Consider the following 26261-nt stretch of genomic DNA (forward strand, 5'->3'; position numbering starts at 1 on the left):
GTTCCATCTCACCTTGCTGAACTAATCATTACGAGTGGGGGTTTTTCCCTGCCTGCCTCTTTTCCAATTAGAAAATGCCCCCCAACAATGTCAGTTTCTATCTCCTTTATGCATACCGTACTTTTCCGTGTATAAGACAAGGTTTTTTTAATTAAAAATTATGTTAAAAAAATATTTATACACTGATAATGCATGAGGGAAAGTGGGATTAGTTGCTGCCATGAGCTGGAGATTATCAGCGGCTATTGGGTGTGTTATTGGTGGCCGCAGCAAGGGCCGGTGTTGATTGACTGTCGCTGTGGCAATTGGGCGGGCGATTGGTGGCTTCTTCCAGTGAGGGGGCAGGCGATAGGTGGCTTTTGTGACACGTGCAAGTGGCAGTGTAGATCAGACGGGTGAGTGATTTTGGCAATCCTCCCAAAAAAGCTCTACTACTATGGGCAATCTCCCCCGGTTTTCTTAATTTGGAGTCGCCCAAAATAGGGGGCTTCTTATACATGGGGGGTATGTTTTACACGGAAAAATATGATATATTATTGTTAAATAATAAAGTCACAGAAAGAGTGCTGAAAGATCAGCCCAAATGCCCATAATATTTCTCATGTTCTTCCTGGAGAACTTCCTAGAGTACTTTGTTATTTTAACAAAGAAAGATAAAAATTAATAGTAGATGCAATGACATTTGCAATACAGTATTACCAGAAGTGTTAAGATTTTGGATGTTATATGCTTCATACATTTCCTCCAACATTTATAAGGCATCCCAGAGATTGGTACTGTGGTACATATCTTATTTTATCATGTGCTCTCCCTCCTGTGAGACCGAGAGACAGATTTTCCTGGGACTGGCAGCTGAGCTGATTGCTGACTGAAATCTAACACTCAATCACACTGGTTCTTTGAATTTGACTTTGAATGTATATGGAATAACTTCACGAGTCTTCATCCAAATAGCCAAAATCACATACAGACCACCATGTTGCAAAGGTTTAGCTGTCACTTATTTTGGAGATAGGAAACTCTCAGATGTTACAAATGAAATATATCCATTCATAAAAAAAGAAAAGAATGGGAAACACCAGCAGTTATAAATAGCTTTTTATTTGCCCCTCAACTAATTGTTTGGCTAGAGTTAAAATCTTGCTCAAATTATCTGAGATTTCTGTAGGATAACCAACCAATTCATTAAAAATGAAATGAAAAATGAATGTAACAGGAATATGATAACACAATGTCAGAAAGTCTAAGCAATGTGATAGGAAACAGTCTATAGCAAATAGATGTCTCGTGGGGGGACTAGGCAAGGTGTTTTATTTTCTCTTTTTCCCCCCTTTTTACCCAGGTGAATAACATGTCTTCTTTCTGATATGTACTTTGAAGAACTAGGTTAACTGTTTTCCCTTCCATTTGCTGATACTGAATATAGTTTGCATCTAAAATGAAATGGGCAACCAATTATGAACTACCAAAGCAAGGCATCACTCAGCTTTCTATAAATACACATTAAGTTTTAGAAACCAACTGCCTTTTATGTAATTTAACGTACCCTGGAAAATTACATCATAGGCCATACACAGGTTCTGAAAGCGTAATCACAATCTTATATTCCTGTCAGATTCAGAGGTGGAATGATGGATGTGAATTAAGCCTTTATAGTTTGCTTGCGCAGTAGGTAGTAAATTAGCAGGTGCAGAAGAAGTGCTAATGCTCTGTGAATTAAGCATCAATTTACTGCTTCTTTTCTCTTTACCCTGCACATTGAATGCATTTTGATCTGAACAGATGACTAGTCTCTAAGCAAGAACTACAGATTACACTACGAGGAACAATAAATTATACCACTCTGTTACTGATGTTATTAGCGTTACCTCCATCTGGTTTCAGACATCTTTGAGTGGAAGAACCAATGTAAAATGTTCATTCTTTGGTGTGCATGCCTTATCTTCAAAGTAAGGAAAAGAAAAACCATCCTCAATGTTTTTAGCCATAGAATATTCAACTCTAGTTGAACTATTTTTAAATTGGAGGCTTTCACTAAATGCATTACTTCAAATATATAAATGCAGAACTGGTGATTCATGGATGGACAGAAATGTTCATTAATTTCAAAACTTAGTTGAATGCCACCCTATGAAATTATTCCTTAGCATACAAGATTTTCAAGGTTTAAGCAATACATGGGTATTTTCCAGACGAAGAAAATGCCAGGAAAAGGAGAACCCATAAGGTGTAAGGAGTTTTTTAAAAAGTCAATTTCAACCCAATGCACTAGTCAATCAAAGATATTGTTTAACCACTTTGTCGGCTGGTGGATAATGAGACTTGATTTCTAAACTAAAGAATTCAAAATTCAGGTACATTGGCTAAGTTGTTTCAATCAAAGCCTGAAACTGTTAAAAGATTTAAGATGCTGAGCATTTAAGGTAATTTTCGTACCAGTACTGCCTTTTCCCACCATGAAAGACATTCAGCACTGAAATGTTATGTCCCTTGTTGAAAATGCATTAGATTGGGCAAAATTACTCCCTTCCCTAACTCAGTGCTCCATGAAATTGTTGCAGCTTCAGGAGGGAATGAAGCATTTGGAACTTGGGGCAAAAGCTCTAAATAACATTCAAAGTATCCTGTAAAAATATATTTTGAAATAGTTCAAAAAAAATATGAAGGCTATTTATTTGAATGATCAATATATTGGTGGATAAAAATGTAAATACTGTACGTCTTCTAGGTCAGGCCATGGAGTTCTTGGAAACTAATACAAATGCTCTATCAGGCTGTAATTATATGGCGGCTCCTCCCGTTAAATTATATAAAAGCACAAGAGACATAAACATAGACACTGTATACACACATACACACACATACACACAATCAAAACATAAAGAATTACATTTACCACTATGCACAGCATTCAGTGAAAGTGAGTAATATAACTATGGTTTGTTTGGGAGACATAGTTGCTATTCTGACTTACTGTTTTCCATGTTCAAGGCTATGCAACAAGCCAAAAAAATAAATAGAGGCAGTCATATAAAATTTTGGGGGCAAATAATTATATACCCTCAATCTTCCAAGAACAAATAATCCTTTTACGGTATCAGTAATTAGTGAAAGACAGAAAATTGGCAAATAAAAGAAACATGAATATTTGTAACCAAACAGCTGTTTCAGTTCGGCATCAACCTAAATTACCTTTTTGGAATATAACACAGTGATTTGTGGTAAACAGGTTAAAATTAGTTTTGCTACTTAAAAAGTAGTTAGCCAGAATAATTTCTGTTCCTTTCACACAGTAAATTCCAGAGTACACATTCTTTACTCTCAAATGTTCCAGTGATCCATAATGTACTTTTTTATAGCTATGCCCCCCCTCCCTAATTTCATGGGTCCATTTTCAGTGAAATGGGATAACATTTTCTCATTTGCCAGTTAGGGGGCAACTTTTGGGTGGGGGGAGAGAGACTCTCAGGCCTAGTGGTCACAATTTTAGATTTCCCAGAATACCCCTCAGAAGAAAGGATTCTGGGAAATCAAAAATAGCAGCTGCTTTTGTAGCTGAACTTGGAGGAGCTCTGCAATGTTCTCCACCCCACAAAGAGAAACATGGCTAGAAAATGAAAAAAGAAAGAAAGAAGTGAAGCAGTTTCACCAAGCCATCCACCACTAAATCTCACCCCAAATTCAAACTGAAGTTTTGACCTTTCGTAAGTGTGGCACGGCATTACTTTAAACAACACACAGCTGCTGGTAACTATTCATGAATTTGCCTTGGCCCATTTGAAACCCATTAAATCCAGTGGTCATCAACACATCATGTAGCAACAAAGTCCATAAGTTGAGTTTGCCAAATCTCATGGTGATCAAATTCATAGGCTTACCATTAGTTCTAGCATTATAGGAGAGGAAGAAATAATGTTTCTGCATCCACTTTGATGGCACTGTGCACATTTTTTTTATATAACCCCCTTTTTTTTTAGTATAAACTTCTGAATAAACATACATAGGGCTGGCCTACATACTAAAGAAGTGAAACAGCTAACATCTTTATTGACTGTAGTGTGATCCTGCTAATTGTTAAAACAGTCCTGACAACTCATTCCCTATTTGTATTTGTTCTGCTTGTTTTTGCCTGCCCTGTTCCAAGACGAAATGACCTATTTTCGATGCCTCCTCTGCACTTCAACCTCCCACACCAACAGTTTGAATGTTCGTTAAAGACCTGAGATCTAGAAGCACGTTTGAAAAGGGGGGGGGGATGGACAAGCAACTAGTTTATAAATAAATGTGAGAAACATTGAACTACCTCTTTTCAAACGATGCTCTAAAGCTACAGCCCCCTCATTCCTGAATGCTGCAGCACAAAAAAACATAGGACCAGTGTCATCAATATGCTTTGGTATCACTTTAATATCACAGAGATAATCACTATGACAACTGTTGGAAAATGTATGTGAAGTAAGCAAGTGTATTATCAAAACAATTTATTGGAATGAAAATAGAACTGAGGTAAGATAGGTACTAGAAACACTGTCTTTCGCTCCTGTTTTCAGTAGATTCAGTGTGGATTCAGTATTCAGCTGAATACTGAACAACTGCACACAAGTTTAATTTTAGGCATGTGATATCATTTACTATATTCAGAACGCTATGTGAATTATGTTAACCATTCATGCTTCAGCCCAAATGAGTGGTGTACTCCAGAATTGTTCCTCAAAAAGCACTGGTGTGTGTGTGTGTGTGTGTGTGTGTGTGTGTGTGTGTGTACTTAGATGTATGTGTGAACATACTGATGGGTTTAAATAGGGATGTCAGCAATAATGGAACAGGAACAGTTTTCAAAGAGTAGAAATGTCAGCGTGAGGGCAGAAACCTGGCATATGAGAAAACTGGTCCTATTTGCTAGAAGTTATTATTTGGTGAGATACTCTTAAAGTTCGCTAGACGTGCTGCTATCTAAATTGCAGTGGTTGTCACAAAACTAGAAGTATCATTAAATGCAAAGCAACACTCTCTGGTAGAGTCAGTTCTCTCTTTCATTCCCTCTCATCAAAATGAGAAGCACATTTCTACTCCACAAATCCTTAAAGTGTAATTATATATTAAGAGGTTATGATGACTCACAGAAAAATAATTCTGGATCCTTCCATTAGAGGGCAGTATCCTACCACATCATCATTCTGAACACATTTCTAAAGGTGTTTGTTTCATTCCTTGCTGTAACTTAACATTCCCCCCCCCACCATAAAATATTTCTAAAATAGCATTAACAATATTTAGTTGATTAATGCATATGTATTCCTGATGGAACTGATACAGGCATTATTATCATCACAACAGCAACGACTACAACTTCAAAACAAACAACTTCAAACAATTTATGAATACACAATTTTGAATGGCTAAATTTTGAAGGCTTCTATAAATATGAAATGAGACCACTGTATTGACTTACCATATTGATGGTGCTTCAGTGCCACTGATCTCTAAGAAATCGTAGCCTTCTTCTAGTTGGAAATCCGTAAAAACCAAAGCAATGGTATCTCCTGGCTCAGCTAGAATGGTCCATGTGCAATCAGCATTGTTATCATACTCAGAAGGAAAGTGAGGACTTGAAATAATTCCACTTGTCCCACGGAGAGTTCCTCCACAAGCACCTTCAGCTGATTATAAAAAACAAATGCAATAGAATTGGTCACACTAATAATATATTAACCATGTTAACAGCACCGTGGAAGGGGGTATATACAGAGATGAAGAAACACTATACATTTTATTATTTCTAAGAAGCATCAAGTGATCCCTGACATCTCCAGTTAAAAAAATAACAAGCAGTACATGTTAGAAAAGATCTCTGCCTGAGATGCCCTGTTTGAGCATTCATCCTGATTTATTTGCACAAAGCTTTTGCAGTGGTTATACGAGCTCTGCTGTTTATTAAGCATCCATCCTGATCTGTCAATCGAGAACGTTCAGCCAAAACACATATAAAAATCATAATAATAACAACAATAACAAGCACCACCACTGCTCTCACTTAATGTATGAGCTGAACAATATAACACAACACAATGGCCAGTAACAATGGCACTAAACACTATTTATAGACTAATACAAATGATCAGAAATTACAACCAAAGAATCTAAATCTTCTTCACCAGTCGCAGTAGAATAATTCAAAAAAATTGATATATACATAATCAGTCAACAAATATCGCCGGAACAGAGTTTCCAGATAACCAATCTGTTTCGTTCAATATGTAGTCATCACTGACTACAGTATCGTATGAGCACTGATCCAGAGCATATTTTCTACAGCGTTTATATTTGCTTACATGTAAGATTGGCATGTTAAGAAATTGAACTGCATCCTTCTCACATTAATTCTTACAAGTCTGGGTGATGAAGCATTGAACGTAATAGATTGGTTATCCGGAAACTCTGTTCCGGCAATATTTGGTGACTGATTATGTATATATCAAACTTTTGAATTATTCTACTGTGACTGGAAATCAGCCCTGAGTGCTCACTGGAACGACAGATCCTGAAGCTGAGGCTCCAATACTTTGGCCACCTCATGAGAAGAGAAGACTCCCTGGAAAAGACCCTGATGTTGGGAAAGATGGAGGGCACAAGGAGAAGGGGACGACAGAGGATGAGATGGTTGGACAGTGTTCTCGAAGCTACCATTATGAGTTTGACTAAACTGCGGGAGGCAGTGGAAGACAGGAGTGCCTGGCATGCTCTGGTCCATGAGGTCACGAAGAGTCGGACACAACTAAACGACTAAACAACAACAACAACTGTGACTGGTGAAGAAGATTTAGAGACTTTGGTTGTAATTTCTCATCATTTGTATTAGTCTATAAATAAATTAGTCTATAAATGTTATATTGTTCAGCTTGTCTTTATTGCAACACAGGGGTTTGTTTATGGCTCACTCAATGTATGGCAGCTTCACGTGTTCATATATGTTTTTGAGAAACAAATATGCATTCTCTGTGTGCATAATTTCATTGGGTTCATGTTTATATCACGGCATTGCACAGTATGCAGAACTTGGATTAAAGGTCAGCATTTTATTACTTCTCTGCTATTAACTATTAAGTCATGCATGGAGAATTTCCAGTTGCAACACAGCACAAAAGTATATGCCATGCAACAAAATATTTTTCACAAATAGACTGGAAGAATTATCACGGTGAATCATGCACAGCATTTTACAGGAAGCATTTTAAGGGAACAATTGTTACATTAGCGCTTGTATTATTAGTATAAAAACTTATGTAATTGCAAAGGAAGCCTTCTCTGCAGTTCAGCGGCATGAAAAATTCAAAGCTCATTAAGCTGCCTACCAAAACGGTAGCTGAAAACGAAAAGACAGCAATAATAAACAACGTGGTGTTTTGTCCTCCGCCCCCAGTAATGATAAAGCCCCTTTCACTTTTACACATTGTATTATTTTAACCTACATTGATCATGATTGTCCTTGTGGGTTATACTCATAATATCATTTTATATACACATATGGAACTTGACAAAGTCTCTGGCTCAAGGAACCTATCAGCTAATGAAGATGTGTGCAATACAAAACAATTAAGGGATTGGATTCAAGTGGCTGAGAGCAACACCGTGGGTAGGTGGCCTGTGATCAAAGCCATGACAGAGGAATCAATTCCGGAAGGTACATTTTAGAAGAAGAAAGAATGGCCTGGCTTGTGCAGTCAGAAGGCAGATCCTACCCACAGATAAGTGCTTTTCATTTATTTCTCCATGCAATTGACATTGCATAGAGGAGTAGCAATGGGCAAATCTGTCAACTTTGGTTTCTCTCAGTTTCTACCCCCTGCCCAATAGTAAATTCTGTCTTCCACATTTCCATTTCAGTTTGTAATTCTTGGTTGTTTTTTTAAGTCCTTGTGAAAACTCACCAGAATTCTTCCAATTCAATGGCTTACTTCCTCTTTAGAACAAACTACAATTTGCCATCACTACTCCCAGTAGTGATGTATGGAAGTGAGAGCTGGACCATAAAGAAGGCTGATTACTGAAGAATTGATGCTTTTGAATTATGGTGCTCTTGAGAGTTCCATGGACTGCAAGATGATCAAACCTCTCCATTCTGAAGGAAATCAGCCCTGAGTGCTCACTGGAAGGACAGATCCTGAAGCTGAGGCTCCAATACTTTGGCCACCTCATGAGAAGAGAAGACTCCATGGAAAAGATCCTGATGTTGGCACAAGGAGAAGGGGACGACGGAGGACAAGATGGTTGGACAGTGTTCCCGAAGCTACGAACATGAGTTTGACCAAGCTGCAGGAGGCAGTGGAAGACAGGAGTGCCTGGCATGCTCTGGTCCATGGGGTCACGAAGAGTCGGACACGACTAAATGACTAAGCAACAACAATTTGCCATTGCAGCCAAAATAGCAATATACAGTTTGTGCTTGCCCTTCATGTAGGAATGGTTGGATTTCTGATTTATTTATTCCCTTTTTTGCCCTTAAATTAAATTCAGTTATCAACATACCTGTATGCATTTGCTAAATTTTGCGCGCGCGCACACACACACACACACACACACACACACAACCCTCAAGAAAATTTGTTAGCATCTTTGTGCTACTTTCTCCTAATAAACACATCTTTGCAAGCAATTTTCCCCTGTGCAATACATATTTGTATGCTAGTATCACTAATATATTTGTTGTTATTTTGCAATGCTCCCCGGTATGGAGGTTCAGTGTCACAACACTGCCACCAAAAGGGCCTGCCTCATGTCTCCACCAATCACGCCTGCCATGGTAGTGGAACACAGGGTGGAGCTTCAGAAGATGACCACGGCTGCTGTGCAGATTCATGCAGGAATGATGGCAGGCAATGGAGAACTAACATCAATACAACAGATATGCCATAGAGCTCTCATTTGTGGCAAATGATGCACATGGTCTTTTGTCCTGCCAAGGACCACGGGACTCAGCAGGAAGACTGAAAGTTCACTAGAAATAAAAACTCCCCTGTTTAGGCAAGTTTTTAATGACTGATGTTTTAATGAATTTGTAATCTTTTGTTGGAAGCCGCCAAGAGTAGCTGGGGAAACCCAGCCAGATGGGGGGATATTATTATTATTATTATTATTATTATTATTATTATTATTATTATTATTATTATTATTATCATCATCTCAGTGCAGCCTCTCCTGTGTTTTCTCCTCACCTGGAAATTGAATGTATTAAACACCCCTTTCAACCTTTTGGGTTTTAAAGTGGTACATCAAAATTTGTTTTATCGTAGAATTGCAGAGTTGAAAAGGGACCAGGATGATCATTTAGTCCAATCTACTGCAATGCTGGAATCTTTGACCCAACGTGGGGCTTGAACTCATAACCCAGCGTCTCATGCTCTACTGTCTGAGCTATCATACAAGACACATTTTAAAAACAATATAAATTCTGCTTCAAAGACTTGTCCTTTCTGGCTCTGATGCAGGCAATTTAGTGAAATGCCCAATTCACTGGAATTTTTTTTAAAAATGCTGTCTTCTTGAAACATTCCTGTAAATGTACCCCATCACACCCTTTAGAATATTACTTTTTCAGTGTTAGCCAGAAGGTGATAAAGAACTCTTGCCCAAATAGAAGCGCATTGACAATATCACTTGGCCCCATAAATATAGTTGTCTTTTAAAAGAAGCATTCAGAGAATAGCTTGCTGTCTTTTATAAAGCACCTTCTCTATTTATATTGCTATATATCTGCAATCCTTGTGTGCTGCATAATGTTCAGACAGTTCTGCTGTGCACTATCCTCCATTCTTTGGGGATGACATAAGGAGCCTTAGGATAAGCCTGTTAGAAGCCAATCAAGACTTCGTGAAATAAATGAGCAATTAAAGAGCACATCTGTGCACTTTTCATCTCAGCAATGCAAGTACAAATGGGGGAAATGGAGCTATCCCCGCACTACTTCAATATGCAAAGAACTGAGGTCTGTGGTTATCAAGACAGTCTGTGTGCAAATCCAAACCAAACCTGACATCACCTTAGAATCCCTCTACCTGAAATTATTTATAGTGCTTATTGCTGCAAGCAACAGCACGCTGAAAGGATGTGGCAAGGCAAAAAGAACTCCCTTTACATTTTACATGTCACTTTTTCGTTTTCTCCCTACTTTCTGCATTTACTTTCTCTGTTTTTACAGGTTACTGCTTGGTCACAGCACAGACCTGATTTGAGAGGGGTGGGGGGTGATTCAACTAGCAAATTGTAAATCTGACCGCTCCCCACCTCCCCACAACCCACTCCGCTAAAGACAACAAAGGAAATTCACAATCTACCATGCCAAATATTGTCTGGAAATGCTTTTAACTATTTCATTTGATGACGAGAATTCAAGTGGTTGATGTGCCTTTCAAGTTCCAAGCACTTCAGTTTATGTTATCTTCTGCTCCAGCAAAGAAAATAACTTGACAAATGACATGCCAATACTTCAGTGCACAAAACTAATACAGAGATATTGATTTCCAGTGAGGTCAACATCAATGCAAGAATTGGACTAAATCATAAGTGACCTTGGAACTCAAAGAGGCATATTCTAACGTTTTTATCTTGTTACTGTTTTATTGCTGTCATCCTTTTTAAAAGTCACAGTGCCTATCCTGGATTTTAACAGCAAGAAAAATGGAACGCAGCAGGTAACAAGTATGTTCCCTTGTGGACTTTTGAGTACTTGAACAAACCTGTCCATCTCTGGCCTAGGTCATTGCAATTTGAGTTCATAAAAACTAACTGCAGCTTTTGCAAAACCTCTGTACCATTGCAAGCATAATATGGTGCAATCCTATTTCTTATACAAAAATAGTTCCGAGCCCAATGGGACTTATACCCTGATAAAGTGTGTTCTCCCTCATGGAGAGCACGGGTTGCGGGCGGGGCTGACGAGACACCTCACTGTTGCTAGTCAAATGGTTTGGCCATCCTTTAAGCAGGGGCAGGCTGTTACTGGGGAAATCTAGATGTTGCCATTTGTTGATTGACAGCCCTATTTGTTAAATACAATGCTCGCAGCGAGGAACTTCCTCTTTTCGCTGCTTACTTCGGATCACCCGCCCTCCCTTCCCTAATTTTAGGCTGTTTGCTTGACCTTGCCATGCCTGTCATGGGGTCGTCTGCTTTGGGGCAGGGGCCCAGTAGGAATTTTGTCCATTTGGCTGATTAGTGCGTGCCACTTGGTTTTTTGCCTACTACGTAGCAAATCGTCACAACTTGTAAGGTTTGCAGTTAGGCATTGGTATTGGAATTGGTTGGATTTGGCTGTGCCTGCCCCTCCAAAATGCTGCTGCTGCTGCAAGGGTTTTCCGTTAAAGGAAGCCAGGGGCTCCCCATGCTTTTGTCCGAAACCCCCTGGCAAGGGGCTAGGGCCACGCAAGCCCTTGGGAGCATTCTAGGGAGAGGTGAGGCATGATTCCCAGTCCCGTCTCTCTCCCCAGGTGACTTACCCTTGCTGACTTCGCGGGGGGTGCGAATGTCAGAGCTGTCCCCGTGCCTAAACAACCACTCACATTGCTGTAATTTGAATAAAGTTGTGTCCAAAATTATGCCAAAAACCTTAAACAAAAATTAAGTGTCAACTGTGTTTTTCTTTGGGTGTCTTGGGGACCTCGACGCGCAAGTGAGTATCACTGCAGTGGTTGCAAACCTTTGGGGGTACATTAGAACATTTGGAAATTTGACATAATGCTGTGACACCAACCCATCTGTTTGCTTTTCTTGCCCTTCTCCAAGGTCACTCTCCTCCCTGTAGACAGAATTCACATGCATGCACATGTACATGCAGAAGCACATTGCACCGTCAAATTGGAATGACTTTGGTAGACCACATAGTAAGAACCAGAGATCTGCTGCTCGCCGGCACCACAAAAACAGTCATCCAAGGCTTGGTTGCTGATCTGAGCCTTGAAAATGGAAAGAGGCCTGAAAAAGGAATTTGAAAATAACATCACTTTTCAAGCTTCTTCCTGCAGCTTTTTAAGGGCTAAAGAACTTGCCGCTTTCTGACAAAGGTGCCTCACTGTGTGTGCTCCTCGCACCAAAGGAACTCTTCAAGGAGATGCCACATTCGTGCCCTCTGGAGTAAAGGACTGCAGCCTCAGTTAATTTTTGTAACCAAATGGCACTCACTAAGTGGCTCATATCTATCAAGCAAGTGGTGTGCTAATAGAGGGATAAATAAAACTTAACAAGTGTGAGAAATGATAAATGTTGCCTCTTCATGGCTTATAAGAAATAAGATGTTTAGTTCACTTCTGTTCAGCACATGTAAGTGACTGCACCTATAGCCATTCGTTTTACCTATAGCTTACAGTTACCTACAGCTACCTTTACCTATAGCTTAAATGATAAAATGAATAACTGTAATAAAAGCTCTGTTTTGCTCCTCTCACATAAAAGCAAGTTCTGAAGGCATGAAGCTAGCAGCTAAGTTAACCATTAACCACAAAAGCAGAAGGTACAGCACAGGTTCAAAAATGCACAAGATCACAGGATGCAGTGTGTGGTCAGCATAAACACGAAAGTTCCACATATCAAGGTTGGGTGTTTAACACCTGTTGCTAAACTAATAATAATAATAATAATAATAATAATAATAATAATAATAATAATTTATTTATACCCCGCCACTATGGGCGGCTTCCAACAAAATATTAAAATACAATAGTCTATTAAACATTAAAGGCTTCCCTAAACAGGGCTGCCTTCAGATGTCTTCTAAAAGTCTGGTAGTTGTTTTTCTCTTTGACATCTGGTGAGAGGGCGTTCCACATGACAGGTGCCACTACCGAGAAGGCCCTCTGCCTACTTCCCTGTAACTTGGCTTCTCGCAGCGAGGGAACCGCCAGAAGGCCCTCGGCGCTGGACCTCAGTGTCCAGGCAGAACTATGAGGGTGGAGACGCTCCTTCAGGTATACTGGGCCAAGGTGTGAAGGTCACACATACGATGTTGTGGTTAACACCTGTTGCTAAAATGACACTTGTACAAAAGGTCAGAAAAGGTGAAGCGTGGCAATGGAACATTTGTGGTTAAAATGTGTTATGGAAACTACTGTATTTGTATTATGATTGATGAGGGAAATAGGGGTGCAGTTACCTGTTGGGACTTTCCACACCTTCTCTGTGAGGGAGGGGGAAGAGGGACTTAGAGGCGTTAAAACTTGTGTGTAACCTCTTGGTCCTTGTGGTTGCTGGCTCTTCATGCTGCAGCCACCCGTTTGCAAATGTATTAATAAAATCTTCCTATATTACCAAATTTGTCCAAGATCATTTTTATTAAAGGCTCTCAAGGCACAAAAGTCTTGGGGACCATTTAGGCCAGGGGTAGGCAACCTAAGGCCTAGGGGCTGGATGCGGCCCCATCGCCTTCTCAATCCGGCCTGTGGATGGTCCGAAAATCAGCATGTTTTTACATGAGTAGACTGTGTCCTTTAATTTAAAATGCATCTCTAGGTTATTTTTGGGGCATGTGTGGCGTTTTTACATGAGCAGAATGTGTGCTTTTATTTAAAATGCATCTCTGGGTTATTTGTGGGGCATAGGAATTTGTTCATACAGTATTTCCCCCCCCCCCAAAAAAAAATATAGTCCAGCCCCACACATGGTCTGAGGAACAGTGGACCAGCCCACGGCTGAAAAAGGTTACTGACCCCTGATTTAGGCCCTGATTTCAGATTATTAATACTGTTCTGCTCAGTTTCATTTCATACTCCACTGTCCTAGTTCGAGATAACATTTCAAGATTCATTTTACTTTGGTGTACTGCAATGTAACTGATGGAAACATGGTTCATATTTTGAATATTACAAAACATGAGGGAGTCATTAAGAAGTGCCAGGATTTCCTCTCCCCTGTTCCTTCAGTGGCTTTCCCTTGCAATTTATCACCAGCAATAGAATAGATACAATTAAAAACTTGACTGGCATATTATAAAGCTCTTGCAAGTGACATATTGTGATTTCCAGCCACATTATGTAAGGCTTATCAATTAAAGGAAATTGCAGCTTTAGACAGCTCCAAATGAACCATACATTATTTACTAAGCCTTATTAAAAGTATCTGCAAAGTCACTACTGGTTCTCTATTAGATGTCATTTTTCTATAATTCTCAGGGATTTGAAAAAAATAAATAAATATGCACAGTGATCCAGTTCCTTAGCTCAGCAAAACAAAAAAGTAAAGCAGTCAAAGCTACTTCTAAAGACCTCTGCCCTCAGACATCTGTAGCCTATTGTTTGTATTTTATTAGCCATTTATTGAAATTAGATGCTCTGCACTGACGTTTTAAAACATCCCATTGCTATCATTAAATCATACTGTACATATCTGGGCCAATCTGGCAATTCATCAAGTCAACTCGCAGAATTTGGAAACGTTCAAAGGAAGCTGTTGCACTGATGTAGATAATTACATATTAGCCATGGCATTGATCTGTGCATCCAGATGACTTCTGCTACCTCTAAGAAAAAGGCAACCTAATGCTCATAATTGAAAGATCAAATATGGCCTGAAGAAAAAGTAAAGGAAAGCTTTACATGTATCCTCTCTTACAGCTAAGGTACTAAAGACAAATATGCTGACCATCTTATGAAACATTATTTTTTCTTTACTCCAAGGCTTCCATTGACCTTTAAGGATTGTCTTCCCATTAGCATCTAGGAAGCACCTGCAGACTGCTAGAGAGACTGTAGTTTGAAGGACTTATTTTGGACCTTTTTTTTGGTGAATGCGAGAAGACTGGGAATGAAGTTTGTAAAGACACTGTCAAGCAAATGGAGAAATAGCTGGATATTATTCTGGAGTGCATACTCTGAACATTTTAAATAATCGTTACATACATAATTGGCAGACATAATTGGATTAAGGATGATGCACAAAGGAAAGCGATGAATTGAAGATGAAGGGCCCTGTTTGAGGGGCAGGGAAGAGAAGATATCCCAGGGCGGGAGGCTGTGGGAAGAGGTGGAATTTCCCAGGTGGAAGAACTGGGAGGGTTCACTCTTCTGTGTGTGGAATAATTTTGATACAGGGCATTGGTTCTTCTCTACTGTCTTCCCTTCCCTTCCTTATTCTTGCTTTTTCTGTTTTTCTTTTCTAGATAAGTGTGATTTTTTAAATTGTAGTTTATGTTGAAAACTTTTAATAAAAATTGATGGAAAAGAAAAGGAGAAGTGATGTAATGGGGGGTGGGGAGATTTCAAATGATTAAGGGCAGGGGAGGACTCCTGTTTGATTCTCTTTTTAATGAGAATTTGGATATACTAGAGAAAAAGCCTACTGGAAACCACTGCAGGACACTAATAACACCCTGGAAATGGATATTCTCAGTTTGGGCAATTTGAATTGCAATTCTGTTTTGTTTAGTAAGCACATTTATAATTACTTAACAAGAGGAACTATTATAGTTTTAAGTATTAAGTGAAATAATTGAAAAGTTAACCATTTTCAAATATAAGCAAAATAATCCTGATTTGTATGACTCAGCAACATTAATAGAGAAAGGAATTATAAGAATACTATACATTTTTTTCAGATTTCAGTATGTATATGTGAACTATATTACAATGCAAGCTATGTGATCCAGCAAGAGTGAAGCACTTCTAAAGCCAATTAATTTCATTTCCAGTTGAAATCAGTTAAACTGAAGGCAGCCTGAACCCATGCTTACTTAGTGCTTAATTTCAGCTAGAATTGAAGATGGGAGAGAAATTTTATTTTGTTTGCATTTTAATTCACATTATTCAAACAAATACATGAACTGAAACCCTGAATCCTTTTGCAATCCAGTTTTTTAACCAAACAATATGTACGAACAATATGTAGCAAAAAGAGTGCATAAAATGCATATATTAGTGAAAATAACATTCAATAAAGTTTTATATCAAGAAAAATGCCTTGCAAAAATGTGTTGATCACTTAACACTGAATACAAAAAAGTGTTTATTAGGAGAAATTAGCATGAAAATGGTGGCGAATTTTCAGGAGAAAATAAAAAAAATCACAAATTGCTTTGGAAATGTGGACAACAGATTTTAATACTGGAAAAATAAGAAACTAAGAGAAACTGAATTGACATATTTGCCCCTCCTCAGGTAGACAACACTCAGTATACTGTACTCATATCCCATCCTAAGTAATATATCGTTTGACACCTTCTTTGTTTTCACAATAAGCTAATTTCTTTCCTTAGTTCAGAGAATGATATATACATTACTTGTCAAATCAATATTTAAACTCGGAATTGATTTCTCACAAAGAGACACACACAGAGTACCAGATTGAAACCAGCTGCTTCTGATTGATGTTGATGAATTGTGCTGCCCCAATAATGGTAATCCTACAAATGATAGTAACTCTAGGAATAAACTGATTTCTTTAACTATTTTCGGTAGCTCATACCAAGAACTAACTTAGTTGGTCTTTAAGGTGCTACTGGAATGAATTTTTTTATTTTGACTATGCCAGACCAACACGGCTACCTATCTGTAACTGGAACCATGGAAGGCACCACATTGAGCCGCATGAAATGGAAGTCCATCAACCTCACCAAGAAACTTGCACAGGTACAGACTGATATCTTCTTTCTTACTAAATGCAAGAACCTGGACATTATACCCAAGGGTCTTAGAATTAAGAACCCTCTACAATCCACGTATCCCACTGAATATGCAAGAAAACTATGCAACACTTTCTCTAGGTATCTGAAGAAGTGTGCATGCACACGAAAGCTCATACCAAGAACTAACTTAGTTGGTCTTTAAGGTGCTACTGAAAGGAATTTTCGGTAGGATAGTTTCTTGATTAAGAACCCTAAGATCCCATCTAATAATGATCTCCACAGCCACCATGCTTTTATCAGTGTATGCGCTTGCGCTTGTCAAAAACAGCAACAGAATAATTGCCATGTTTAATGTGCAATGGGAAAACTGGGTCACTGGAATCAAGCTACAGCAAGGATTTGCATATTACAGAATTAGAAGGTGTATTTGCAGTTGATTCAGACACCTTCTGGCATCCATCTTGGCTGTATATCCTGGAAGACCTGCTCCCTACCTTGCAGACCTTCCCTATTTGTCTTGCAAGAGTTGGGCCCTGACTGACTGACTCCAGCTACAAAAAACTGAATCTGCTGAACAGACTCTGGGGCTGGCGTGTTGTTTGGAGGCTTCTGCTGTTGGGGGTTGTTTCTGATTCTGTATCTTTATTTTATAGCTTGGGATTTATGTGGGAATTGTTCTGTTTGTATTTTTAAAATATTTATGACTACTTTTGTTATGTTGGAGTTATGTCTTTTTTTCATGTGGCAATCCGCCTCGAGCATGGTTTGAACTGTGGAAATGCAGCATATAAATAAAGTTATGTATGAATTGATGTAGTATCCAATAAACTATGAAACAGAAACAATATTGGGCTGTATGTTAACTAGAAATCTTTAAGAATACATAGTGAAATGCTGTTGGTCCCAGTCCACATGCACCAGATGACTATAATATGCACACAGTTTGAAAGAAAATTGTTGTTTCCTCTCTCAGAATATGTAATGTACCTAGGTCCACATATTAGTTTGTCGTGACATATTGTGCAGTCCTAAGTGGCTGAAATAAATGGTACCATTAGCTAAGTTTAATAACATTTTGAAATGAACTCACTGTTGAGGGATTTTGGCTGTCTAAAAATATTTAGGTAGATTAGCAAAAAAGCAGTGTGTGAGTAGTTTGAAGTATATTAGCTGGAAAAAGTCTGTAACACTCATGTCCTCCTTGTGTGTCTGTCTTGTGTGACATCACTTCCTCTGCCCAGTGGCGTAGCATGGGGGGTGCAGGGGGGGGCCGGCCGCACATGTGGCGCAACATGTGGGGGTTAGGGTGCGCAAATCCACGGGTTAGGGGGCGCAAATTACTTGCCTTGCCCCGGGTGCTGACAACCCACACTACGCCACTGCCTCTGCCAGCAGCTGTGCTGGCTGCTGGAGGTTGCCCACAGTTGTAACCAATTTCGTGCAATCTTGGGGTCATGGTTTAGGGAGCGGACCAGAGGGAAGACTTCTTTCCTGTGAAAACCAGTCACACACAGCCCTTGGCCTCAGTCAGTGCTGGAAAGCATTTCCCGAATTCCTACCTTGCTCAGCAGAGAAAATCTCAGGCATCTACGGTATTTTCCGCAATTCTCCTTTGCCATGGAACCAATATAATATGGAGTCTTGGCTCATCCCAGACCACATCAACAAACGTGGAACATATATATTATTAATTTTTGGTCATTTGTTTGGTCATTCTATGAATAACATCTTCATTTCAGATCATTATTTCACAATAGGTTTCACAAGGTTCATGCTAGAAATCTTACCTCTGCAAAATGGAACTGGAAAATCCCATGATGCTCCATTTCCAGGACTCATGATACATGTCAACATAGCATGGCCTTCGAGGATATAGCCGGACATGCAGCTGTACCGAATTTTATCTCCAATATTGAATCTTGTGCCATGAAGAACTCCTTTTGTTATTTCGCCAGGATTGCCGCATGTATGGCTAGGCAGCACTGATGAAGAAGAGGAATAGATTTTATTAAGGTAGAATGTACAGAATAAAAACAAATAGCATTTAATTGGCTGAGACTTCATTGTGCAATAAGTATACATATACATAAGTTTTTGTTTCTCTGCTTTCACTTAGAACAAATAAATTGTTCCTTAGGCTAATGAAACACTGTTCCTTAGGAAATAAACATTCAATATAGCAGATAAATACAATTTTGTATAGAAATTTAGGGTGGTATCTCCGGACATCTAACTCTCAAGAAAATGCATTTAGGATTGCAGTATAAATTGTGTGAAGCAGCGTAATAGTATTCTGTTCAGCTCCTTATTTGATTTTTAGTAGAAATATAGATCTGCTCCCAAGGAACCCAGAGAACCTTTCCAATGTGCCACAGGAAAGCAACACACTGTACTGATACATAGTCTAAAAAATTCCAAAGATTTCAGTATTTATACATGGCACCAGGAACAAGTTCTGGGTATGGAAAAAAACCAATAATACATTTCCTTGAAGAGTCTGAATTTTGGTAATGTTCAGCTCTTTTCCAAGCAGAGGAGCCAACCTGAACTCAGGTTATGGGTGCCCAGTGTATGTGACCCCTATAGTTGGCACCCCTGTTTCCAAGGAAAGAGTAGATTCTCTAAACAACAGCAGCATAAACGATAGCAACTGGGCAATTTCAGCAGCCCCGCAAAACTAAACAGAGTATTAACAACCTATTTGTCCAACCAGACACAGGTTTGTAATGGGTGGGATTGGTGAAAATGAAATACATTGGACACAATACCATTGGGGACACAGATAACCACTACATAGCCACACAGAACTATGTTGGTATGGTAGAACTGAAACAAATCCAAAGTGTTTCTCATCCCAGTGCAGAAGCACTGATTTCTTTCCCCCACCCCCAAACCTTACATTGCATAATTTCTAGAGTGATAAATCTGGCAGGAGGTGCTAATAATAGCTCTGAAATGGTTTACCTTAGTACTAGACACAGCCAATGATTAATCCGGCACAAATATATAATGTGTTTAACTTGTATTGAAAGCAATGAAATTTTAATCAATTGACTGAGAAAGCCAGCTCAAGTCAATGGATTTAAGGGTACTTAATTTTGGCTTCAATTGCAGCCACAGTCTGTTTGAATACTGATCCTACATTTGCCATAGCATTGAGTGTGTGTCTGAATCTTATACAGTAACTACCGTAATACCAGTAGCAGAATCTTCATTCTATGAAACCTACTTGCAAAAAATAACCATTTGGATAATCTTAGCTCTAGTGTGACACTGTTGGATGACACGTAGCTAAATCTGGTCTTACTGGAACACACAGTTTATGCCTCCTTTGCTTCAAATCGGGGAGGGGGGCCTGTGACCCTCCAGATTTTGTTGGACTATAATTTCCACCATCCCTTACCATTGACAATACTGTTTGGGGCTGATATGAGGTGAGCAACATCTGGACGGCCACTTGGAGTTGCTTGGTCAATATTATTGTTTATATGGGTTTTTAAAAAAATGTGTCTATACTCATTCACTGTCTATTTCCTATATGTAACAGTGCCCGCTTGGGCATAACGTACTCCAGCTTGTTCCAACTGTTTGTTTGTTTTGCACTTTCTTCATGAGCGACGGGTATAGACATGAGATATGAACATTGGCTTGAATCACTGAAAGCATCTTCTTGTATTATCAAAGGCTCAGCCATGCAGATACACAAGGAGAGGTGGCCCAAAACATTTTGTTGCCTGAGGCAGAGGATACAAACCAAGTGGAACCTCCTACTATCTTGGTTAAAAAAATAATAAACTGCCTTTTGATGGTAGTCTAAAATTCTGAGCCAAGATGCCTCACCCATCAGCTGGCCGTATATAGAGGTGCCTCATCCTTTTGGTTGCTGCATTGCTGCTATAATATTCAAAGTGGCACTCAGGTAGGTATGACTGCAAGATAGATGAAGCTGGTAGATCTTAGGTGCACACGTTTACTGCTGAGAAACAAAGCAAAATAGCAGTACCTGACCCCAGAGCCTTCTGCCTGCAAAACAGGTGCTATCTAGTCTTCTGTAGTAAGACTTGTGTCAGTCAGAACCCAAATAATGGGAATGGGAATGATATATAATACAGTGGTACCTCGGGTTAAGTACTTAATTCATTCCGGAGGTCCGTTCTTAACCTGAAACTGTTCTTAACCTGAAGCACCACTTTAGCTAATGGGGCCTCCTGCTGCCGCCGCACTGCCGGAGCACGATTTCTGTTCTCATCCTGAAGCAAAGTTCTTAACCTGAAGCACTATTTCTGGGTTAGCGGAGTGTGTAACGTGAAGCGTATGTAACCTGAAGCTTATGTAACCCGAGGTATCACTGTACAGTGGTGCCCCGCAAGACGGAAAACTCGCTAGACGAAAGAGTTTTCCGTTTTGGAGGTGCTTCGCAAAACAAATTTCCTATGGGCTTGCTTCGCAAGACGACAATGTCTTGCGAGTTCCTGCTGTTTCCCCCCCTTCCCCCCTTTTTCTAAGCCGCTAAGCCGCTTATCAGCTGATCCGATCAGCAGATAAGCCGCTAAAAGCCGCTAAAAGCCGCTAATAGCACTAATCCGTCAATGGGCTTGCTTCGCAAGACGAAAAAACCGCTAGATGAAGAGAATCACAGAACGGATTCTTTTCGTCTTGCGAGGCACCACTGTACACTACTCATGAAGGCTTGAGGAATGGCTTTCTTCAGATTGCAAGGCAGATGTGGGCAGGCAGAACAAGATTAAACAGATTTCTAGATTCAAGGTCAAGTCTGTTAGCCGCCACACTACAAGACTGGTGATAACATAGGCATCGGCTCCAGGGGGCCGAGGCTTTTGCCCCCCCCCCATTGTTGAGGTCGAAAGTACAGAGTGTGATGTCAGGACGTCACATTGGGCTTCCTCCATGTTCTTCGGAAGATGGCGCCTTAGGGTGTTAACATATATAATCACCAAACTAACCAAAATATTCTCACATTCTTTTTCATTTGGTTAGAATGCTTTTAATAGCGTATTAGATTAGCTGGGGGTGGAGGAAGGAATCCCAGCCTACCATAAAATGCATTTTTCAAATCCTTAGATTGCAGTAGAAGAGAGCAAGCAGAACTACATAACTTGAACAGCAGGAAGCTAGCAAAAGAAGCTAGCAAAAGAAAAAGAAAAGAAATGAACAAGCTCTGACCACTGAACGTCTACTGATGGAGGAGAGCATCTACACGCAGAACAACTATACTTTATCACTTTATACATGCTGTCTCCACTCCAATAACTACAAGTATAATTATAGGACAATGTCTAAAAAGAAACCTTGTTTGGAGAGGAGAAAAAATGTTTTCATGAGTTTTATTCTTCCTACAGATGCTTTCGACTACAACTCCCATCATTCCTGACCACTGGGGAGCTGTAGCCCATGACATCGTATTGGCTACCACTGGTCTATATAGTATTGCTCCTTTAGTGCTACCCACAGCAATTTCTTCATCTATATTTTGTAGTGCTACTGCTTTGTGAGGATTTCCGCCTACCTTCTTCTCTGTGTCATAACTCATATCAGGGAGATAGAAAGCTTTCCTTGGATGAAATGAAACTGCTGATCAGGCATTGTTTTCTCATTTGAGATGCCTCCCAGGCCCTCGGTATCACTCTGTTACTATCTTTTCAATTTCCCAGAGACCTAAGTTAGTCATAAGTGCCGGAGGAGAGCCTGAGAGAAGAATCTGCCTGCCCACTGGGAAACAACTGAGACGTATCCCTTTGTAAGTCAAAGATACAGGACAGGGCATAATGTCTTGGAAGAAAAGGCATTCTAGAAAGCTAATTTGAATTTGAACTGAGAAAAACAAAATAACAGATGCAAATTTTGTAGAACATAAGCAATCCCCTGGACAACAAGAGAAAGCCAGAAAGCCATTACTGTTTGGGTACTACAGAGTTCCAGGCAATAACATTTAAAACAACAACAAAAAACAAACAAACAGAAAACTCAAGGGTGCTGACTTCTAATGCTCAACTTCAATTAAAATGCCCTCTGATTTATTAGCTGGTTTGGATTTTAATCCAACTATCGGCAGATCCACCCCATACATTTAAGGCTCACCCAGAACACGTGACTTCTCTGAAACAAATCTGAGAACTGTGATTTATTCCGGCTGCTGGAAACTGTAGTTCTGAGTGGGGCAAACTATGCTTCCCAGGATTCTTTGGAGGAAGTCGTGTGCTTTGGATGTGTTTAAAATGTATGGTGAATCTGCCCCCATTGGATTAAAATCCAGGAGGCATGGATTGGGTCAATTCATGCCAGAATTGACAAAGACTGAATTCCTCAAGCAACTCTTCCATACACACATCCTACCCTGCACAATGCTCCTACCACGAGATCTGACAGTAGGTGCTCACAATGAGGAAATTGGTTATAAAATTCAGGGATGGAGACGATATGCCCCTTCCCTCATTTCCTCTGTCCCACCCCCACCCCCTGTACACTTTGTCAGTGCAATCAGCTTTATGTTACCACTGTTTTACTGCTTGCGATTTGTATTCATAAATCTGTTTGGGTTGGAACAGAATCGATTTGGTTATTTTACACTGTAGCTTGTTTTTATCAAACTAAATAAAGAGAAATTCATGGGGCAATAAATCAAGCTTGTCTTTTGTGATTCTTTTCCTCCCCCTCAAAAAAATAAAAAATAAAAAAATCTATAAATACTCTTTATTACTTCTCAACAGAAATGGGATGTTTTGTAAAGCACAGCAGAATTCAGAACTCCATGATATCAGCTTACCTTTGCACTCCTATCATATTACAACTTGCAGTGGAAACTGCTATGCAGTGGGGTTATTTCAACCAAAACATGACACCTGATATCACAACTGTTTTGACAAGTATTGATTTTAAGGTTTACCTTCATCTTCAATATGGCTCTTACAGCTGTTCTAGAGACAGGTTGCAAGTGGCTTGAAAATTCTGCTTTGAATAATTAAAGCTTACACTACAAAATGTCACAACATCGTTTGTTCAGCCTGGCTTGCCTTTAAACCTCAATATTTCTAATTTTAACTTTCATTTAAGCAAGTGACCTACTTTATTTGGGTTGGAAGGGATTCCAGCATATTATCTTTCCCTATATACTTTCCCAGAACTAGATATAAGATACACCGTGAATACATTGTGGCTGCAGATATCGTAAGCCCTAAGGGCACACAGAGGCAGTGATCATTCAGAGACGAGTGAGAAAATAAGTAATTTTTCAATAAATATTTAGAAGTGCAGCTTAATCTCCTTCATAAAATTTCAGCCTGTGTGAGAAATAAAGGGGTGATCTAATTTGTCACTTTCATGTTTTTACACATAATTAAATTCACATGTTTAGCCATAATTCCCTTCCATTTAAATAACAGCTTGTGGGTTTTGAGGTTGTTTTTTCTTTGTTGAGATAATAATCTCAAAATACTATGTAATACATCTTTGGCTTTAAAATAATAATAATACATGTTTAAACACATCAGTTGATACATTTACACTAATACAGATACAATTCTGCAATACTCAGAGAAGTGCAAACTGTGGCGGGTAGCTCATTTTCAATCACTTTATAAGCCCTAGAGGTGAAGATCAGGCCATTTTTTTTTGTATAGACACACTCATAAAGACAGAACTCGTCAAGCACTCCTGTAAAAAAAAAGTTGTGAGGTATGTGTGCACTGCAAAAAATTCTTGCTTGAAATGCCAAGGTCTTCTGAATGTGCCTTGTGACATCAAAATAAAGCATAGCACATGTGTATGACGAGTAGGGTGTCAACCACAGCTTATTACCTCTCTGAATTGAACTGTGAGAAAATGGGCCAGTTTAAACCATAATTTATCCCAGGGGTGTAAGAAACGTTTTAGCTCTGGGGGCCAAATCTTTATCCTGCTCCATAGGACAAGTTTGAAAGGTGGTAGGGAAAATCACATGACATCCCTCTGACATCACATGGTTGACAGATGAGTTGGCCAGCCCCGCTGTCAAAATCCTTCACTGTCCTCACAATCCCATCTCAGGAAGGGTGGTGTGTGGGCTGAGCTCTCTCCACTGGAAAGAACCTTTATGTTTAAGTCAGTTCATGCTCTCCTCTCAGTTCAGGGAGAGAGAGGGACTGCCTCAAAGTGTTTTGTAGCGATCTTGGGAGCAGTGCTCCATCTCCAGCAATTAGTCTAAAGGCCACATAACTGCAGCAGGTTAAGCAGCTCACTAGAAAAGGTAACCAATAAAAAGAATCATGGTAAGAAAAATTGATGGACTATGCAGAACTGGCGACATACAAGCTATGGGACTAGGATAGCTGTGACTTTAAAGATGAATGGGAACCCTTTACAAAGTACTTGAAGACACAACAAAGTGAACTGGACTCCTTGACTGGTTTTGAATAAACATTCACAAACTTTTTATTGATAACAATCAGCTAAATAGTTTGAGGATCTATACAACTGTGTAACATGCAGAAAACAGCATTTTTAGAGAAACCAAAGACTGGAACTGAGGGAAGTCGGGGGGGTGGGGGTGGGTTCTGTGGGGGGGGGGAGAAAAATGGGGGGGGAAATAAGGATGATATTTTTCTGGATAATATGTTTTGTTTTAATTTTGAATAAAAAGTTATTTAGAAAAAGAAAAAGAAAAGCTAACTAACAGACTGAAACTGACATGGGGACAAATAGAAGAGGACGTCTTCAGCTGGTATGGCTCCCCTTTATCAGCATGCACAGCCCAACAATACAAGAAGAATCCACGGGCAGCATGCGAATCAATCTGGCTAACTTGACCCAACAACCCACCCAATACACACAAACAAATCCCACTGCGGCCAACCAAAGACAATCAACCACACCCTAGGCCACCCCAACCTGTCTCATTGCCAAAGAAAGATAGCAAGCAAATAGAAAGAGAACCTGCCCAAGGGAGGCTGACACAGACTCCACACATACACTAAGTAAAAGAATAGAAGCTTTACCACATTACCCCCTCTCCCCTCCCAACCTTATATTGCATATAAGACCAATGTCTCACAATTAATGCAACTGATCTGTAGAACGCACAGATAAGTGCAGCAGGTTCCCCACCTGTACAGCTAGCTATGCTTTATTGTGACATCCAACCAACTCAATTATTTTACTAAGTTATGGCATATGTACTTGCTTTTAATATGTAATCCACAATGAGATCACACGGCAATGAAAGGTGTAATGGAAATAATGATAATGATAATGATTATTATTATTATTATTACGTCACGAAGAGTCGGACACGACTAAATGACTAAACAGCAACAACAACAACAACAACAACAACAATAATTATTATTATTTCATCAATTGGTGAAGTCCAACTCTGGATCTGAAAGTCCTTTTTTGTTTTTTTAAAATATTTTTCTTGTTGCATTCCTCCTAGGGGCAATATTGTTCTTATAAACTCATTGATCATTTCTCCACCACTGAAGAGGCAAGCAATAACAGAGCACCCTGACATAATTTTACTAAGAGAGCTGACAAGACTACACTTGTTGTAGTAGCTGATGTTTTCTGAAGGATTTTGTTTTGAGGAGTCTATCGCAACCTCCTCAAAGTGCCAGTTGATTCAGTGCATAAGGAAACTTTGAAGTACCTATAACCAACTTCCATG

General features: G+C 39.5%; 1 protein-coding gene across 2 annotated transcripts in view; it reads right to left on the minus strand.

The window, feature by feature from the left end:
• The window catches only part of CSMD1 (CUB and Sushi multiple domains 1), a 997036-nt gene that overhangs the window by 482349 nt on the left and 488426 nt on the right, over positions 1-26261 (minus strand). For both annotated transcript variants that reach the window (XM_082215381.1, XM_082215380.1), the window contains exons 4-5: positions 18391-18585; positions 5453-5660 (exon numbers count right to left, since the gene is read on the minus strand). In XM_082215381.1, coding sequence (XP_082071507.1) covers positions 5453-5660; positions 18391-18585 — 403 coding nt within the window. The remainder of the gene's footprint in view (positions 1-5452; positions 5661-18390; positions 18586-26261) is intronic.

Source organism: Podarcis vaucheri (genome assembly GCF_965113315.1).
Source record: "Podarcis vaucheri genome assembly, chromosome: 3".
Lineage (NCBI taxonomy): Eukaryota > Metazoa > Chordata > Lepidosauria > Squamata > Lacertidae > Podarcis > Podarcis vaucheri.